Raw genomic sequence first — 21058 nt, 5'->3', positions numbered from 1 at the left:
TTTTTTTTTTTTTTTCCTTTCTCATTCAACATGTAATCGCTATATTCAAGAAGCTCCTGTATACATTATGTAATTTATTTATTATACTATTTAAATTTTCAAATCAAAGTATAAACAAGACAATTATTATTTATTTTTCACCGATTTTTAATCTATAAAACTAGGCAAAGATAGAAAATTATATTAAACAAATAAAAAATGAAGGAAAATATTAAAACTAAAGTATATTATTATTTTTGAAAAAAATAAATGATAGTCTCGATTTATTTTAAAATTCAATCAATTGGTATTTTAGTAGTGGTTTTTATAGAGCATGAGCATGCACTATTTTTATTGGAAAAAGGAAAAAGTGAAAATAATTATTGAACACGCAGAAGAGTTGAAACTCGTGTGTGTAGACTAATTAGACACGAGTGAGATTTGATGAAACACCAAAATGCATTATGTTATTGTCACACTTTATGGAATACAAAATTTCAAACTCCTGACTTTAGCTTTAATTTAAGGGCTACACAATACGCATGACCATGCACCCGCACCCACTTGACTTTTGTCATACTTATTTTTATGCATTGCTCCAAATCCAATCAGAGTCACGGATTTTTTTTTTTTAAAAAAAATTTTATATTTATTTCCATTGGACCACACTTTGATTTTTCTTATCCCTTAATATTCCTATTTTCTGTCGTCATTCTCTTATTAATCCAACATCTTCCTCCTTGGTAAGAAGGGTGGATGGACAGAGTGCTTCCTAGAAAATAAAAGGGATGCCCTGCCCTCGACTTTCAGAACAGTATCTATTCATTGCCATCTAAAGAAGCGTTCATTAGCTGCAAATGCAATTCGTTAAGCAAAAATAATTGAGGTCATATTCAATGAACAAGTTTTTAGTGCACAAAAATGAGTTTCCCAAAAGGAATCTAACAAGGAACATGTGAAAATCATGAACCAAAAAACGTGAAAATCATTTGATAGAGACAGAATCGGTGAGGGGCATTAGAGCTATTAAAAAAAAAAAAAAAAAAAAAATTGACTACTCTAACAATATTTTCAAAAGTAGACTCTAATGTTTAAATAAATAAAATTGCCGAGCTGAGGATAAGGAAGCAAGAAAGAGAAGCACAAAGAACATAAATAAAAATTATAGGTGAAGCCATAATAATTTAGCAAAGAACAAAAGAATTACACAGATAAACATTAAGGACAAAACAAATATATCAGTTCTTCACAACCAACAATGGGATAGCGTTGGTTAAAACTTACAAATTTAATTGATCTTGCATTGCATTGCATGAATACTTCCCTTATGACAGAATGTATACTATAAACAATCACAGAAATTCCGCTACCCTACTTGGTTAATAGGTAGTTATTTTCTACTTCTAGTTGGCCTCATGGATGATGCCTTCCCATGTATCAAAAAACTCTGAAGAAGCTTTCAAAAGAGTTCTTCACTACCAATACACCTATGGACTAATGATCGTTAACTGACAGATTGTTGTGCTACCCAATCGGTGATAATTGCTGTAATGAATTGGACTCGTGCGAAAATGCTGCCATAAGCTTTTCCTTTGTAATTTGCTCAGATCCTTGAGACTTGATCACAAATGTATGAAAAACTGTGTCATTTGCTGCAGCAAGTTTCGAGTCAACTACATTGATCTGTGCGTCTTTCAATGCTTGGATCACTCTTGATGCCGGATGGGAATCCAGAGGGCAGCTTATCCTCACAATAACCTCATCATGCGATGCTTGAATGTCGACTTCCGGAGCTTGGCTATGATTTTTCATGTTTGAATTAGCCTCCAAAGTTGACGCATCTCTTGAGCTGCTCCCAAATTTTTCCCTCTCTGCTTCCATTAACTTTAGCTTCGCTTGAAGCTCATTGATATAAGAAATAGCATCCCCCAACAAGGAAGCCTTGTCCATCTTGGAAATATTCGGCACAACAGCTCGTAAAGCATAGAATCGCTGGTTTAGCTTCTCCCGTCGCTGCCTCTCAGCCTCGACATGATTGAGGGGCTCTTCTCTTCCATTTGCTGGCTTCCTGCCTCGTTTTCGAGGCCTCCTATCATCAACCGTGCTAGGCTGCTCTTCTTTACACGAAGCTTCAACATCTGAGTGCTCTGATTCTACACTAACTGGCCGCCCTATCACGGAAGGTCCTGAAAAATCAATTTGCATTTGCACCTGCTTCTGTGGCTGATAGTGATTCAGCCTAAACTCTTCTCTTACCCCATTAACAAGTTCATGTAGATTATTTGCTGTGGTTTGCGAAGGACTCCCTTGTTTCAAACCAAGACTATGTGGCCAACTTGAACCGTGATGGCCATTACGAGTGCCTGGAAATGCAAGCCTATTCCCATTTTGATAAACATCCCATGATGGCCTCTCCTCCATCTTCCTAACAGCTAGTTTCTCTCTAAAACCATGTCCGTGGCCATGACTCGAGTTGTTCAAATCCTGCCCAAAAATCTTGGGCATTCCTTCAACTCTCTCCACTATTCCCACATTGGAAAACAGGGAATTTTCATCTTTCTTCTCATTAACCACTGGCAAAACCGGTGCAGCTGCTGGCACCAATGGTTTTGACCTGATAACAGAATTATGAGTGGAAAAGGTTAACCTTATTGACTGAACCATCTCAATAGTCTCAGGAATGGATCTCACAGACCCCAATTCAACAACTCCTACATCAGTAGCCACCAACACAATGGTCTGAATCCCTGCAGACTTTGCAAGAAAAGACCTCACACAATAATCAGACCCTGACTTCAAAGCATTAGTGATCCACAAGTGCTTACCAGATGCAAAACATTTGCCTGGACCACCTTCTCCGCTAGGAAACGAAAAATACATGGATGCTAAAAAGAACATCTCAGTATCAGTAACCCTGTCCAATCCCAAAGCATAATTATCCTCATCTGATTCACCAGACAATGTATGCAGCTTTTGAAGAACTCTCTTTCTCATCCTTTGTTGGGTCTCATCTTCAAAGCGTAACTTGAGAATTCTAGTGGCTTCAGATTCTTCCCCTTCTTTGGGCTCCCGGCAGGAGCCGTCTCCCCAACCCAGGACCCAATCACCGGATTTGGAGTAGGAAATCTGCCAAAATATCGCATAGTTCCAGCTAAAATTTGAAGCGTTGGGGATGTCCACGAGATCCGAGAGCTTGTTTTGTAAATTCTCGTCGCTGCCTATAGCCATTAAAAGATTCTCATTTGAGACTGTGTTTGTTACCAAATAATTGAAAGCCTTTGTGCCCAAAACAGCTGCAACCATGGCCCTATCTTCGTCGTTCCATACCCCACCTCCCATGCCTATCTCAATCTTCATTTCTAAACCCCAGAATGAAAGTTACCCACTAATCAAAAAGACTCAAAATTTTGATACCCAAATCGAATCTTAGTACTAAACCCCCGAAAATAACGAGGGGGAACGAAAGATTATTTAGCTAGAGACTAAAATCTAATGCATTCAACGATAAAAAATTCGCCCCCATGGTTTCTCTTGAACAATACCGACTAGATAATTTCAGATCTCAAGAACAGTAGAGATAAGTTACAAAGAAAGCCTAAAAATAATAAACTAAAATTAATGCAAAGAGGGAATGAATTGGAAGATAATTATACACACCAGTTAAAGCAAGCAAACAGGGATCATGAGACAATAGTCGGGTAAGGTAGCGGAATGATATTCGCTGAGGTTCTGTAAATTTTCCGGGGAAAGTAACAGTTGAGTTGCAGAATAAGTTTTCCGGAAAGCAAACAATCTGTTAACTACACAAACAATAAGGAATGGGAAAAAGGCTTTTTTCTCTCTTTCGGGCAAAGTTTGGAGGTTGAGTTGATAGAGGGAGAGGGAGAAGGAGATGGAGAGAGAAAGAACGGAATGGGTTTGTTCTGTGCTGCGCTCTACTCCTTAACTGCTTACGTTAACCATGGTTAAGTAATACTAGGTGTATAAAGTAACCACGGTATAAAACCCTGATTAAGAAAATACCTAGATAGTAAACAAAAAAAAAAAAAAAAAAAAATTGTTGGCTGTTGAGAAGTAGTCGGCATTGGCAACGATTTTGTGTGTGGTTTGTTTGTTGGTCTAATTAAAGCCGTAACAGTACAGACTTGGAACTTCCTGTGCCTTACACATCATCAGTAATTTTTTTTAGATAAAGCACGTTCTTTGAACTGGTGTTTTTTTTTTGGTTTTTGTTTTTACTTATTTAGTAAAGAGAGAAAGGCCTCAGCAAATCTTTACACCTAATGACCAGGCTGACTTATCTCTTCCAAAGTTCACACCTCCTGATGTGCGCGATAAACCTGGAGGATATTTGGTATATTTTCATATTATTATTAATAATTTTATACTATATTTTTAAAATTAAAAATTCAATTTTTAATATTCTAAATATAAAAAAAAAAAATCATTTTTTCCTGTTTTTTTAAATACTATGTAAAAGAAAGAAGAATTAACTAGTTAGTTGAATTTTAGTTTGAAATTAAAATTTGGTAGTTGTATGCTATCTATCAGCTACACAGCTACTAACTGTTATTCTTGAACCTTGTACTAATCAAAATATATAATGCAGTCTTGAATTGAATAATAGGGTTGTAGAAGTTCTAATACTTAAAGCTCACAATATAGAATAATCAAAAAATTATGTATGAAATTTCTTAAAATCTTTATTTTTAATAATCTCACATTGTAAATAAATGTAATATGTAAGGAAAATAAATAATTATACAATCTAAGAGGCCCATAAAAAAAATATTAATTATGCTCTATTTAAAGTAATAATTATAGATATAATTTGACAGTTTTCTTTTTATTTTCTTCTAGTCGATTTGCACAGCAGCTTTTGGCCGTTCCTTTACCAGTTATATTATTCCTTGTAGATGCCGGATGAATAGAGATTAATTTTAATTTACTCAGTAATTAAATTTAGAATCAGGTACATTATAGTACAGGATATAAGCTCCGGTCAAGAAAGTAAACTAGGTTGACCGAAGTGGGTCCTATTTGTTATTGATCGGGTTGGTTAAAGTCACATGCCAATATTCACCGTTCCTTCTTGTTGGTGCATCATGATGTTCGCGGTTTAACCAAAAAAAGAAAACTATAAAACCCACAAATTTGATAAGTTTGAGGTTTTTTAAGATTGAAAAAGTTAATGAAGATTATCGACTTCTTTTTTATTCGTTAATCGTTGCATTTGTCCCCCTAATTGAGTAGAATCAAAGGCAAACAAAAGTTGAAAGAGATTGCCAAGCCAAAGATCCTCTTATTCTATTCTTTAATTATTTTTTTTTTACTCACATTACTTTGTAACAAAGTTATAAAGCCATTAGTTCTCTTAGCAAGATTTAAATTAAATAAAATTTTCATCCCAATAAATTTTACCTATAAAATTAAAATTCAAAACTTAAAATTGTCTTTATTGAAAAGACTTTATTTAAATTTTGATTAGACCAAATATGATATATATATATATATATATGAAAAATACTTAAATAAAGTCGATTTCATGGCGATTTTCAAATTATGAGGTTGTAAATTTCAAAATTAAAGTGCTAATGAATGTTGGGTTGATTGGGAGGCACAGAGAATTCCTTTTAGGTGATGATACTGACAAGAACAAACTTATCCAACGGCCCACAGAGCTTGCAATTGACACTCGATTGTGTCTAGCTATCATGAAATTTCTTAAGCACCCAAGCGCGACCAAGTAAAGGAAAGTAATGAAAAACTGTGTTTGGAAAGAAAATGAAAGATAATAAGGAGGAAAAATAATGAAAAACTGTACTATTTATTTTTATTGTTTGTTTAAATTGAATGGAAAATAGAAAACGAGAAAGAAAAGTAACACTATTTTCTTTTGTTTGGAAGGCCCAAATTATTTAATTTTCTAAAAATAGCAGCATTTTATATAAGTAGTATAAAGAGGTTGTTGCAGAGTTATTTTTGTAATTTCATTATCTTTAATTTTCATTCCTTTAAAATTTTACATTTATATTCGAAATAAGAAAAGGTTACCTTAGATTATCATTTTCATTCTTTTGTTTCCATGGTTTGAAAAAACACGCATGTTAATAATTTAATCAATAAAAAATATTTTACTTTTTTTCACATTTAACTCATTAAGATATTAATAAAAATTATTCATTTAACGAACAATCGTAAAAATTATTATGAAAAAGATAATTATTTACACATCTAAATTTAAAAATTTATAAATATTTTTAGCACATCTAAAAAGAGATAACACGCGAACAAAACTAGAGTAGGGAATATTCTTTTTCGGTTCATAGAATCGCTCCAATCCCAAATAAAATGTTAGAGTCGATTCAAACGCTGGTTTGAGATAAGAAAAATTACCATTCCCCCCTCAACCAATTTTATTTACCTCACTTTTCTTTCTTGAATGAAAAGAAATCGTAGTACATAATAGCATTTGCTTTTAGAAGAGCGTGTTTGACACGGACAATTTGACCTGCGTGATTGTCTTATGGTAATCGGGGATCGTCGTCCACGTGCTAATGCTAGCGTAAACATCAGCCCTTACGATATTCAAAAAAAATCATTTATCACGCGACGACAGCTCTACAGTCACGCGTTTTGGGCGGTTCTTATCAATCAATTGCACAATATACACGTTTAACACTGCACACGCGTCCCACGTGCTTTTCGTGGTGGGCCTGTATGATACGTGTCGAAATCTCATCTGTCCTCGATTCAATACAACAAGCAAATAAACAAATAAAAAGAAGGTGAAACTGAAAACACATAAAAAAATAGTCAAAAAGCTCGTGAATAGCACGTGACTCTAACGTGAACCGGGAGGGCGTTTGTGCGTCTTTGTGAGAAGAACGTGACAAGATTTAATATCTCAGCTTTTATGAATTTGGTCTAACGTGTTTGGCGTGTGTCCACGTTTGATAATATGTGAAATTAGCAAAGTAAAATTAGGATTTTATCTTTATATTTTATTATAATATATAATATTATATTATTTTCTCTTTTTCAGAAATACATAGTTGTATTTTTATTTTTTAATTCCGGTATATTCATATATCTTTTTGTCAAGTTTAAATATTTTTTATTAAAAATTATTATTTTATTCATGTAATTTGTTAAAATTATGATTGTGATATCCCTATATTTTTCCCATAATATGTTAAATTGTTTTTATACTTTTATAAATATACTTTTGTCTTTTATTTTTTGTCTGGTCACCTTTTAAGGTTGAGCATTCGGTTAAATAAATAATATTTTTAACTAAAATAAGTTAATTAAAATTAACTCAATTAGTTTTTTATAGAATTTAGCCGAATTATTTTGATTAAATTAATTTCAATTATTAACCATGCAAAATTAAAAAAAATATAAATCAAATTAACTAATCAAAATATGTAATTAATTGACTTTAATCGAAATAAAAATTAATCAAAATCATTAAAAGTTATATTTTTTATGGAAAAATCGTTAAAAGTTATAAAAGAATTAGCTGAAATTTTTTTAATTTTTATTATTTACTTAATTAAAATGATATAGTTTTAAAAATTAATCAAATTAAATTAATTAAATTTGATTAACTTTTGACCTAATCTTTAATCCGTTTATATTAAACGATAGAGTATTACAAATTACTGTGTTAACGTCCTTGCAGGTTCCCAGCGGCTTTTACCAAATTGCTTACTCGGCGGCATGGTTGCGATATTGTTGGTGGGATCCTTGGTCAGTGGTCAAAGCATTACGCACCAAGTCTTATAGTTGAAATTAAATTATAAATTAACTCTTTTTTTTTTTTTGAAAGAAATTAACTCTTGTTTAACTTGTGAAATATGAAAAAATAAAAAATAAATATTTATAAAATAAAATATCTATTATTCATTTTTATAGAATTTATATTCCATAATTTTGAAAATAAATAATCAAATTTTGTACTTTTAACAATTTGATCAAAATTAACAATTAACTGTGTCACTGAATAACAAAATTGTTTCCTATCTATCCTGTATTTGTTGTTTCAATAAATGACGTCTAAATTTCTTCTATTTAAAAATAATAATACAAATTAAATTAAACCTAATCGATATATTAAATTAATCAATAATATAATTTATTTTGACTTTCAACAACAAATTTCGCATCGTCATAATGGCCGACCAATTTATTGTATCTTAGCACGTGTATTTGGTAACTGGAATTCGATTTCGAGCCAAATATTTATTTATAAAATAATGTAAATAATGTATGTATTTTGTAATTGAACTAAGAAGTAAATTCAACATGGTCAATATGTAATATTATTTATAATTATACTTTATGAATTTTTTTAATTTATTGGATGATTCAATTGACTGAAATAATATTGCAGGTTATACGACAAGAGTAACTCTCTTCTTAATTCACCAAATTAGTGAAAACACTAATAATTAAAAGAATTCGAATCCGATATCTTTCACTCTTCAAATTGGTGATAAGAATTATTTCCTAAAGATCACTCGCTCTTTTGCATTAAAAAAAATATATATATATCAACAATATAGGTTTTATACAAATTTAACAACATTAACTACTTTATTTCGGATAGGAAAAAAAAGTAATTTATTCAGGTAAAAATTAAATTTTAATGACAATAATGTTTAATTATTGAAAACATCAATAGGTGAAATTGACCTTCCCAACCGCAAACAAAATGTGTGCTTGTGATTTGAGAAGTGTGGATAATGTAAAATGGTGCAACGGACATAAAGGGTGGAGCAAGGAAGAAGCGTGCCATTCACGTGAATACCAAACCCTACTCGGCATCTTCCCCAAATTTAGCAGGTGACTGGTAACCAGTTGTTATAGTAAAATAAGTGAACATCATTGGAAGAAGCCAACTAGAGTCCATGTCCACACGTGTTGAACGTGCCTAAACAACCAAAAATTTTTTCTCACTTCACATGCGGGTGACTTCTTAATATCAAATTTTGACATTTTAATGTCTAGACTAGATTCATGGTTGGAGCATGAACCACCTTTCACGCTCGAACTTTTTTACTATTACATGGTTAGGGTAGGTGATAAGTGCAATCATTTTTGTCACCTTCAAAGCTATTTGTGGATAGATTTTTTTTTTTTTTTCCTTTTCATTTTCAACCGTTCATTGTTTGAAATCTATTAAAACCGATTAATTCAGATTTACGCCTCACAAATTTTTGAGATAAAACAATTACATATTCAATACGTCTAGTTGAAAAAGTATAATCCTCTAATATTTCATCTCATCCCTTGAAAAATGTTGTTAAATTGACTTTTTTTTATTAAAAAGTTGAATTTGCTGAAAAAATATTTAGAAGAAAAATAGCTATAAATTTCAAACAATGTTAAATTCATATAAAAGATTCTGTATAAATACTCGTAAAAAGTTTAAAGATAGAAAATTTTAAATATAATTAATTAGAATAAAATAAGAAAAAAAAAATTTGTTTCCTTGAAAGAGAAGGATAACGAAATAATGTTTGACTTAAATAAGTTAATATTAGCTATATATATGTTTATAATATGATAATATTGTTTATGTCATCTTATCTTGCATGTGAAGACCATCTACCTGGGCCCCCTGGGGATGATCAAATAAGTATTCGCTGAATTCTTTTTGTTTCCAATTATTAGAGTTGGAGCATTAGCATTTGCTATTCGATTAAGTAACTGGGAATTTATAAATAAATTAAATATATAATCCTTTTTGAAAATAACAAGCCCTTGAAAGATAATATAATTGTAACAAATATAGAGAGCGACATAAATTAATTAATTAATTAATTAAGATAATGCAGCACGTAGAGCTAGCGCTTATTTATTTTTAATATAATTAATTAAATATTCTGGAACTTACAATAATGCCACTAATTGGCTTCTCTCTAGCTAATTATTTCATTCAATGGATGTCTTCCCATCATTAGCTACATTCTGATAGAAACAATAACTAGAGACTTCTTTATTTATTTATTTTTTTTATGTCTCAATAAAATAAAAAAAAATATCTTATTAGCTGAAAATTTTAATTTAAAATTTAAAATTTACAATAATTTAGAGTTTGAAATTTTATAATTTGAATTTTGAATGAATCAAACTAAAAATTGAAAATACCATTAAGTTTTTTCCGTAAAATTTTAAATGCATTTGGCAAAAAATATTCTTCCCAAATGAGTTTCATGCTCTATCTAAACATGGTTTTAAATGTATATATAGATATAAAAATTAAATATTGAGAGTGCACAGAGCATCCTAATTAACAAAGAACAGACAAGATAACCACACAAAGAAAGTGCCACACAGCTTTTATAAAATTGGTTGTCATTTTCTAGACTCCTCGATACACATGCAGTTCATACTTTCTTCCCATTTTTATCGTTGCTGATTTTTTGTTCTGTAATTTCTTTTTTGTCTCAACGCTATATTCTTCAATGTGGATCAGCATTTGCACTACTGGCCATTTATAGCTCTTCTGTATATAGCAATTTTTATTCATTCAAACTTCAAATAACTCATAAATGTCATAAGCACGTGTGCAAGAATTGTATATTCTTCTTCTTATTCTTCTTTGTAGGACTGAATATTTTACTTTGCAACCCACGAAATCTTCCCATTGTTATAATAAAAAGAAAGTTCAATTTTTTTTTTTTTTTTTTTTTTAATTTTTTACGCAAAGATGGAATCACATGCATTAAACTTTCACCTCTAATTGTAAAATTCTACGACAGAGATATTACGAGACTCTCTTTTTGGGCTAACAAGTAAAATACTTGCTTCATATAAGCCCAGATTTGAAAATTGCAATGGGCCAACTTCCTCTTAAAGAAAGACATTGGGCCATTTCCATTTTAGAACTGGACTTATAATCTGGGCCATATTTCTTGCATATAACTTTATGGGCCGAATTGCTACAAATTTTGAAACCCGTAGGTTTATTTAGGTGTCAAGCATGAATAAGACCTGTGTGATTTGAGTTAGGAACTCAAAGATAAACATGTAAGACTTCTGATTCCGGTTACATTTCTGCTCAAAATTTTTTCTACGCTTCAAACCTGAAGTTACCATTATTAGGACCTTTTACTGTTTAAAAATTTTACCTGAATACGAAAATGTGTATGGAAGAAAATAAATGTAAACTTGGATAGCATAATTACAATCTTTAAATTTTAAACACATCCAATTAAAAACTTCAAGATCTCTTAGTATAATCAACATTGTAACCCACAATTTCATAAGTAAGGTTATTATTATTATTATTATTTTGCCAAAGCATACAGATACTATAAGTATTTTCTTTGATATTAATGAATTTAAATTTTTTTTTGGATAATTCGCCGCTTTAATATTTAATAGAATAAGACACGAGACCGTGCAACGGTAAAGGATATATCCATCAAGGAACATGGTGTTTGGACAATATTGATTACGTGTAATTAGTGCAAAAACCGTAAATAATCGGAAAGTCGGAGTGCAAAAATGCCCAAAATTTACTAAACAAAAGCATTTCAAGGGGCCAAGAAACCTAAAACACTAACTCAAAGGAAAAAGACACAGTCGTTCAGCTTATGATTTAACTGAGATCTGCAGCAAAAACAGCAGACAGAGCCTCAGCCTCCCCTGAGTCCCTTCCCTTCCCTTCTTGTTGACCATGTTAGATTTTTCTTTGTAAAGAAGACAAGAACTCTTAATTCTCTCTATCTCTCTCTTTCTCTTTATCTCTGATATACAAGATGAGGATTCGCAAGAACAGAAAGTTGTCGTATGGTGGTGTAGGGGAAGCTGAGGTCCAGCAGCCACATGTGTGCCTCTTAAACCAGTCTCCATGGGATGCGATTTCATTTTCTCAACAAAACTATCAATCTGCTATTCACCAGGTCTATTTCTGTCTCTGTTGTCTTCTTATTTACATAAATTCACCAAAACTCTTTTCTCTCCGCTGTATCTTCTCTCCCTCGCCCGCATTTTCTCTTCCTTTTTCTGTTTCTAGGGTTTTAAAAATATGCCACGTTAGGGTTTCTGTAAAAACCTAAAATTTCTGAGTTTTGTACAGCTCACTCGCCCCTAAATGGCCAATTAGGTCAAATTGATCTTTCTGTGTTTTTCTTCTTTTTGTTTGGTTTAACATTTTCCTTATATCAGTTTGAAAGAGAAAATAGTTTTGATGGGAACGAGGACTTTCGTGACTCTGTTCGAGCTGTTGAGAGGTAATTAAAATCTGTGCACCAATTTTGCATTTCATATCTATATATTTACATGTATATTTTTAAATGGATATCTCACATTAGGGTTTTGCATACAAGTATATATTATATATAAAGAATTATCCAAATCAAATTTATGATTGCGGAATATAATAAATATATAACACTATGGATTATATTGATGATGGAGAACAGGGAAAATGAGTCAGCAAGAAAGACGAATAATAATGACACAGAAATGAACCCAACAGAGAAAAAGGATAAATTGTTTGACGATAACGAAATCGATAGAGAATTCAAATTCAGTGGAAGTGAAGAGAACGAGCACAAAGCAGTAGCTTGCATAACCAATAACAGCAGTAACACTGATTCCTCTACCAAGAAATCTGAACGTAGAGGCCAACCAAGGGAAGCTAAAAGAGCACGGTCTGCGAGTTCAAGCAGGCATGAATTCTATTATTATTCTGGGTTTGGGCCATTATGGGCCAAGAAAAAGGATAGAGGAGAAGGGAACAACAGTAAGGGCTTTGACATTAGTTGGTGCTGCACTTAGTATTAAGATAAGCCAGTTTCATGATAATGTTGGGTGATAAAAATCTCATTGTAGACTGTCTAATTGTAAAAGGGCGTAATTAAAGAGAAACTTACTGAAGCCAAAAGACATTGTAATTCTTGCAGTTTAATCTTATGTTTGATCATCTCCTTATGATTCCTTAATCTTCACGTTGCGTTAAAGTGGTTGATATTTTGTTAGGAAAAATCTTGCATATTCTCCATTTACATTCTTATGTAATTTTTAGGGCTCTTAATTAAAAAAATTTTATTAAGTTTTTTCTTTTTTTTAAACCACGAGTTCTTCGCCCTTCACAACAGATGTGTTTAATAGGGATCGAACTCAAGAGCTCTTCTCACGTGATAAGACTACATTGCTGACACGACCCATAGTTTGAACTTTGAGATTTTAGTTTCTAACAACAAATTTTTTTTTTTAAATTTTTTATTGATCTCATAACATCCTTTTAAATTGCACGTGATTGATAAAGAAAAAGAAAACGAGGGAATTTTTGGAATCGGCCTTTTGATGGATTCAAAAGTTAATAGGGTCCATGACAAAAAGTTGCTCATTTGCTTTTTATTTGAGCCTACAGCCCATGCTTTGGGCTGAACGAAGTTATCCCACAATTTTCCCCCAAAATTTTTTTATGTAGGCATGACTACTGTGGTTATTGTGGGTACTTATTTCTAAGATCGCTAGGGAAGTGCCCAAAGGAAATTTTTATGCCGATTGACTTTCTAAGATCGCTAGGAACTTCCCTTTGGGTACTTATTTGCTCATTAATCCTCCTGCAGGGATGACTAATTACTTAACACATGGTGTAGTTGCTATTACTTATCCTAAATTATGCTTGTAATCCTTAGAGCTTTGCTCTCCAAAAAAAAAAAAACTGTATAGGAAGTGTTTGGATAAGACTTTGAAACCAATAATTAACGTTTGTACTTTTAGATGTTTGAAACAAATTAAACATTATTACGGAACTTTTAAAAGTTTTTAGATTTCTGGCTTTCTATTGATGAAGTTGAGCCACAAAAATCATTTAGTCTAACAATTAAAATGTAGGCCAATACCTATCTCATATATGGGTTTATCCGGTAGGTATATATAAGTAAAGCATTTATTGACCTGTCTATAAACCTATCTATAAATCAGATCATTAAAAAAATATATATAAATTGAAAAAACAAGGTAATTTAATTATTCACTTAAAAAAAGTAAAACAAGAATAATTATTAAAGTAGAGATTTTTTAATTGACATGGTTCATAAATTTATCTATAGATTCATCTATAGATTCTGTATAGTCAAGTATAATCACGTAATATAATTAATAATTGCTGTTAAAATGATTTTCTTTCAAACCTATCCAAAATTTATTTCTACACATGGCTTTTGCATCACATGGGTCATAGGTACTGGCTAGTAGTACATAATTTGATAGATTATAGAACATCACTTGGATTATGAAATGTCTCCACCTATTTGAGCTTTACCCAAAAATCATTTAAAATATGTAAGAGCCAAAAAAAAAAAAAAAAGAAAAAATATCCTCCACATGTATTGAATCTCAGATTGCGTCACTTTATGATAATTTGTGAATTGATATCAGCCTGTCGGACTCCAAACATTTTGGATCGAGAAATTCCGATTACGCCCTCCAATTAATAACGTTTTAGCATAATAATTATATACATATAAACCACATAAAATTGTAAAACAAGCATAATTAACTTGAAAAATAGACATTAATTGATCTAATTACAACCACAGAAAGTAGAAATTAGGTGCACTTTATCAATTATCAAATCAAGGGTGTTGGGGTTTATTATATTACAGGCTGCTCAAATTAAATGACATAACAACCCCCAAATCGGTTTTATGAATTTCGAAACTCCGTATCGTATTAATTCAAAAAACAAATATTATTGCAAAATACATATATATAGTAGAAGAATCTGCTCACAAATACTCATACATACGTATCTAAAAATATGGATATTGATTACAACAGCCGACCAAAGCACAAAGCTTCACGATCATAGACATGCCATAAACTGTTGTGGAGCCTCTCCGTCCATCCACGTGCAATCGCCGGCGAAACTCCATGCACAAGAACTCCAATTCAACCCACTATTCATCAGTTCTGGCAATTCAATCTCACCCCAAAAATCATCATTCTCTCTATCTCCGTTGCTGTCACCATCGCCGTCGCTGTTTGCGATATTGCTCTTTTTCATTGAATTTGCTGCTTTAGCTGCTGCTGCTTGAATATCTCTAGCCGTGCACGAGGATGGCCTAGGCAAGTCCTCTAACTCTTCTGGAAAATTAAGCTGTGCTTTGCAACCTTTAAGACAATAAGCAGCCACGTCATAAGCCTTGGCAGCCATTTCCGGTACAGGAAATGAGCCTAGCCAAATTCGTGATTTTTTACGGGGTTCGCGAATTTCCGACACCCATTTGCCCCACCTCCGTTTCCTGACTCCACGGTAGACTGGATGTCTTGTTCCGCCGCTGCATCGAGAAGCATCAGAATTACGGTTGATTCTGTCCTGTGGAGAGGTGGCAGTGGTGGTGGTGGTGGTGGTTGTGGCCGGGTCATCTTCAGTAAATGGTGGTTGCTCCATTTACATTATGGACGTTTAAGCTTGAGTTGAGCGTCACTGAGATTTATTTATATTGCACTACAAACACAACAACGGTTTATGCAATTACTAAAAGGCCCTATCTAGAACAGGCTTGGCCATGTAGTTGACAAATCATATTTCACCTGCCACAGTTTAGCTTAGCTGGCGCGAGTGAGCAATTATCCAATCATTACACGGCTGATTCTTCTATTACTACTAATTTTTCTTATTTATTTTAAAACAAAGTTAGATTAAGAATATACTCACATGTTGTAATTAATAGAATCTTGATTGTCCTCATTAACCTGATGATAATGTGTTGATATTTACGCAATTCTCAGCGCGTGGAATTGAACAACCTCTTGAGTCCTGACACACGCCTCCTATCGAGAGAGAGAGAGAGAGAGAGAGAGAGAGAGAGGTGACGAAAAGACAAAATCGCCCCTGTCTATAGAATATCATTGTCAATAGCTGTAGCTTTTGGTGCAGTAGAGCTGGGGCCTTGGGGAAGGTTCACATGGTGGACGGTCGCACGGGTAATCGGTGACATGCTTCGGTCTTTTATGGTCTTTCCGTGTGACGTTGCGCATGACATTTGCTACTCTGGGGTGATTGTAGCTTTAGGGGTAAACCTTGATTTGGACAGCATCAATTTGTGTAAATAGATGCCCATTTTTTAAGGTAATGGATTTATTTAAGGATAAGATGCTTTGGAAGCAAAATGGGTTGCTCTTAATAAGCCTTCTAATGTATTGATTAACGAGTTTGAATTTAAAGTTTGCTAAAATTGCAGCATCATAAAATATATAATGTCTCTGTTTAAAAAAAAAAAAAAGTAATGAATTTTATTAAGGACGCAATTTTTTCACCAAGACACTAATTTAATCTTTCCAATTGGTCATGCAAATATTGTAGTCCAATGATTGTGACTATGAAGCTTTTGCCCCTTTTATGGAAACATTAAGTCCACCACCTTTCTTTTAACAAAAAGAAAAGGGCCTGCGTTTTGGTAGGCTGATGGAATCAGGATTAAAGATAAAAATGGCAAAACATTTTTTTTTTTTTTTAAGTTAGGAGGGATGAGATTAAAAAGATACACTATTTTATGGGATAAAATTGAAAATTTTTAAAAATTTAGAAGGCAAATTTTTAATTTTTGTTTTGCTAAGGGGTAAGGATCACCACTCCTTTCCTTGATGCGCGAGAAAAAGTTACCGTGATGTAAGTTTAAATTTCAATCTTGTAAATTCTGATGGGTTTTTTTTTTCTTTTTATAAAAATGCAGAGAATTTATATCATTTCGATAACGATTGTCACGAATTTAGTGAGTTAGAAAATTATTAATCTTTTCGATATATATTAATAAGGACATGTTGGCTTTTCAGACATTATTTGAGATACTGCATATCACAGAGAATTTTAGCAGGAAAGGATGAGGGGCAGTATTTATTACTGTAGGAGCCATAATGTACTTATCTCATGTATTGCTCAATAATGCTGTGCAACGTGGGAGAAAACACATGGTGCTTTCTTTTTACCTTTTTCTGAAATTTTACTACGATTATGCAATCACCAATGTGATTTCCGGAGCAAGCCCGTCCTTGTCCTCTTACAAAAGGTAGGTACTTTTAAAAGATATAAAAAAAGAGACTTTGATTATTAATTTATTATTGATGTCAATATAGGATCACGTATGACTCATTGAATTATGAGTCTTAATTTTTTTTTTTAAATTAATTTTTTTTCTACAAGTTTAGAGAGTAAGATTATTAAAAAATTAATTTTTAAGCTAATTATATTGCTTCCAAATTTAAAGATAAATTGAATTTTATTTCATAATCGCTGTAATACAGATATAGTTTTGTTGCTTATAACACCCTTAATAGTTGTTAACTAGCTGGAGGCACATTTCAATCAAGTGTTTTTTTTTTTTTTTTTTTTTGAAGCAATTAGTATTCTACAAGGAAAGAAAATGACTAACTAATCATGTCTTATTTCATATATCAACTGGCAGCGCATTCCTATTTATTTTATAATTGATACTACGGGGAGACAATCCTCTGTTTAATTAATCAAAATTGGTAAAAATAATTATAATTGAGAGGATTCAAATTCGAGACTTCTCGCTCCTCGTATATAGTTAGAGAATTAAGGAACCTGATCGACATATTTAGTGTTTTCTATTTATATAAATAATTAAAATTAAATAAATATTTAATGATCATTTTATACTTTGGTATAATATAAAAAAACAAATATAACAATTAAGATGGACAGGGATAAGAAAAAGAGAGAGAGAGAGAGAGATAGAGACAGCATGTCATTTATTACCTTTTATATATGAAGTGATATGTGATCAAAATAATAATTATGTTGTCCTTATAAGATTATACTTCACGTATGGGAAACCATTGGCCAATAAAGTGTTACCTGCTATTAACTAAAATCACGAAGGTTGGCTAGTAACCCTTTAATTTGATATTTTTCTTCTTTTCATTGCATGATTGATGCCATTTTCTCAACAAGGAAACTCACCCTGCTCTCAACTCTCAACTTAATTTGCTTGATAATTATTTTTTTCATATATCCATTTATCAATAGTACCATTCGATAGACAATTCATATAATACAAAACTCTTTATCGTATTAAAAGCTAACCTCACGGTCCGAACATATATAAGTATACTATCTATTTGAAATGTGATAAATCTTGTCTATGCTCAGCATATGAGATCATTTCATACACTAAATTAATTACCGAAATATTTTTTTTAAAGAAAAATAACGATGATGAAATTTTAAAAATTCCCTGTTAATTTGGTACATGAATGGACTGTTGATCGAATCTAGGCAGCTTTAATTGTATTTAAAAAAAATAGCAAAGAGAATCTATGTACAGTTTTTATACGCGCAACGAGCACGTACGTGGTGCATATTCTGCCAAGTTATTCTGCCACGTTTTGCAACATGAAACGACAGATAACAACAGGTCGTTTGTCGTCTTTGGTACTTTTTTGTCCTTTGAAGAGAATTGTCAGGCGGTTAAGCAAATTTTGGGATTTGCTTTGTTATTCTTGCGTACCATCTCCCACCACAGCCATACTGCTGAGCATGCTATCACGCCGTTCGTTTTGTATAATCTTGCAAATCCGACGGCTATTCATCATGGATGAAATGTTATTTATCCTCCTTACCGACCATCAGGCACTTACATTTGCTATAAAAAAAGGATTAGCGAAGAGAATCTATTTACATATTACTATAAAACTATTGGAAACACCGATTTATGAACGTCGTCCACGTGCTTTGCAAAACTCTCCAATCAGGCAGGCTCTTTTAGTCACGTGATACAATCTTTACAGAACTTCTGTGGAGGCTTAAGTGGGATACTATCTTTCATATATTTCTTTTTTTGAGTATGGATAAGGGATTCGAACAATCTTTCAAATTTTTCAAAATTTGATTTTGCACCTACAAATTTTATTTATATTTTTTTAAAAATATACATATATTTACTCTATGTTTAAACTATAGTTTTGTGGTGGGTTGCCTTGGAATGTGGAGGAAATGAACACCATTCCTCTGCAGCCATAGAAAATAATTATCTACAAGGCAAGTTCTTTTATTATACATTAAGAAAAAAAGGCTGGAGAAATCAGAGGAATTACATTATTGTGTCAGTATTTGAGAGGCTGCATGATTATTCCACTGGACCACAATGAAATAGGCATAACCGGCCCTCTCTCTCTCTCTCTCTCTCTCTCTCTCTATATATATATATATATATGGGTGCGCCCAGATTGTTTCAGCACCATACCACCATTAATGTTGCGATGCCGATATTGATCTCTCAGCTACCGTTCCAAACGTTGGACTCTCAACACAAACTACAAACTTGTAGACGAGACGCTAAGTGCTGGATCGTAATAATTCAACGAACTAATTGGAGCTCAAATTTATTTAACAAACCCTTTTCGATTTTATTATTTTTTAAAGGAAAATTGATTTAAACAATCTCTAAAAGTACAATGAAGTTGATATTAAACTTGACAAATAAGAAGTTAGTTAATTACTGAACCAACAGAATTACTAAGAGTAGAAATTGAAAATAAGTTCTCGGATTAAATAATGATCCCATTTTCCTCCAAATCTGGTGTTTCTAACGTATTCTTCTTCAAAGTTTATACATTACCTGAACAAGAATTAGTTAGGCAACAAACTGCTGATTGAGCTTATCAAGTTAAGCACAGATTAAATATTTATGCACTGTGACTACTGTTTTTACTGGAATGGTGGTAAGTGTCAATTCTGTCATCTTTCACTTACCATCGGGAGAAAGCCGCAAAGACGCGAGGGAGATATCTCCACATTTTCGGAAATATGAAATATCAGTACGTGTATGATATAAGCTGCTTGTTTTGTTTTTTTGCGGGAAAGATAGACAAAACAAATGGTGGGATACCAATATTTAATGACGTTGGCGGGTTCTATATAAACAGACACGCATGTTGGCAAGCCACAATTGGCCTCAATTTTCCCATGTGACTAAATACTTAAAGAGGGGATTTACGGGTGTCAAAACGGTTAAGGGTGAGGATTGAATAGCCATCATTTCTGACACGAAATTTAAATGAGTCGCATCACAAATTAACTAATTTAACTCGTTTATTTAAAAATAAGATATAATTTTATATATAATATGCGTATTAAATGAATTAGGTGCGTTATACGTATTGTGTTTTGCCACGTGATATAAAAAATTTACAAAACAGTTAAAAAGAACAATAAGAAGTGATTTATTGACTGTGAAAATGGAAAAAAGCTCGAGTGTTTGTACATTATAAATTGATGAGGTTTTTATATAGGAAGTATATAGTGGTTGCACACTTCATATTTTTTAACTGAGCGTTATAAGATTCTTTGAACACGTAACACTCTGTCTCTCATTATAGTATGCCAACTATTTTTATGAATAATATTTTAATATATTTAAAAATAAGCATCTGAAATATTAACTATATATAGTTGATGAGTGCGTATATGTAAACCTATTATAAAATTCCATAACTTAAAAGATTTATGTAATTACATGCTTCAAATAAATATGTTTTATATTTGCGATTGGATTAATGGTTGAGTAATTTGATGTTTGCCTCAAAATATAGAAAAAAGTTAGAAAATTTAAATTTTTATATATTTTTTGTATATTGAGGATGATTGCATTATACTCTTGCTAAAATTATCTTTTTGGCTATACTACTTCTTTTGTTATACAGTTTACAATTGTTTAAGCTGGTATAATGGCGAAGGACGTTTTTTTATTTTTTATTTTTTATTTTTTTAAGGATACATCATTAACATCAAGAATAAAAGGATAACAAGCATTCGGGAATCCAATCCCATACAAAAAGTCTAGTATGACGATAGGATACTTGGGCTGAGATATGAGTACCTGCATAGATTTTGCTATTTTGGGATCTACAGCTAAGATAAAGGCCGCGGCAAGCGAAAAAGGGATCTACAGTTCTAACCAGTCATGGCCCATTTACTATGCCATTTTGGGCCATTGTTTCAGGCCCAAACAACCTTTCAGCTCGGTGACCAACCAATCAGAGCCACGCGTCTTCCGCCTCTCAAATTGCAAAACACAGCATC

The 21058-nt window shown here is 32.3% G+C and overlaps 3 protein-coding genes across 3 annotated transcripts; 1 reads left to right on the top strand and 2 right to left on the bottom strand.

The window, feature by feature from the left end:
* Positions 1-1131: 1131 nt before the first annotated feature.
* On the bottom strand, positions 1132-3908 carry LOC105642836 (transcription factor MTB1). The gene has a single exon (XM_012227807.3). The coding sequence runs from the start codon at positions 3334-3336 to the stop codon at positions 1504-1506; it is 1833 nt and encodes a 610-aa protein (XP_012083197.1). The 5' UTR covers positions 3337-3908; the 3' UTR covers positions 1132-1503.
* A 7666-nt stretch (positions 3909-11574) lies between these two features.
* Positions 11575-12893, top strand: LOC105643332 (uncharacterized). Its single transcript, XM_012228430.4, has 3 exons — positions 11575-11897; positions 12163-12227; positions 12420-12893. Exons 1-3 carry the CDS (start codon positions 11754-11756, stop codon positions 12775-12777), a joined length of 567 nt encoding a protein of 188 aa, XP_012083820.1. The 5' UTR covers positions 11575-11753; the 3' UTR covers positions 12778-12893.
* A 1760-nt stretch (positions 12894-14653) lies between these two features.
* On the bottom strand, positions 14654-15436 carry LOC105642835 (Integrase-type DNA-binding superfamily protein). The gene has a single exon (XM_012227806.4). The coding sequence runs from the start codon at positions 15401-15403 to the stop codon at positions 14816-14818; it is 588 nt and encodes a 195-aa protein (XP_012083196.1). The 5' UTR covers positions 15404-15436; the 3' UTR covers positions 14654-14815.
* Positions 15437-21058: the final 5622 nt, after the last annotated feature.

Source organism: Jatropha curcas, chromosome 5 (genome assembly GCF_041381405.1).
Source record: "Jatropha curcas cultivar XTBG-Jc1 chromosome 5, XTBG_Jcur_1.0, whole genome shotgun sequence".
Taxonomy (NCBI): Eukaryota; Viridiplantae; Streptophyta; class Magnoliopsida; order Malpighiales; family Euphorbiaceae; genus Jatropha; species Jatropha curcas.
The sequence above is the reverse complement of the archived record's forward strand: the minus strand, read 5'-3'. Positions and strand labels throughout refer to the sequence as shown.

Coding starts and splice junctions, on each gene's coding strand:
- LOC105642836 (XM_012227807.3), bottom strand. CDS start 3,336: ATGAAGATTGAGATAGGCATGGGAGGTGGGGTATGGAACGACGAAGAT.
- LOC105643332 (XM_012228430.4), top strand. CDS start 11,754: ATGAGGATTCGCAAGAACAGAAAGTTGTCGTATGGTGGTGTAGGGGAA. Junction 11,898..12,162: donor ATCAATCTGCTATTCACCAG/GTCTATTTCTGT, acceptor TCCTTATATCAG/TTTGAAAGAGAAAATAGTTT. Junction 12,228..12,419: donor TCTGTTCGAGCTGTTGAGAG/GTAATTAAAATC, acceptor GATGGAGAACAG/GGAAAATGAGTCAGCAAGAA.
- LOC105642835 (XM_012227806.4), bottom strand. CDS start 15,403: ATGGAGCAACCACCATTTACTGAAGATGACCCGGCCACAACCACCACC.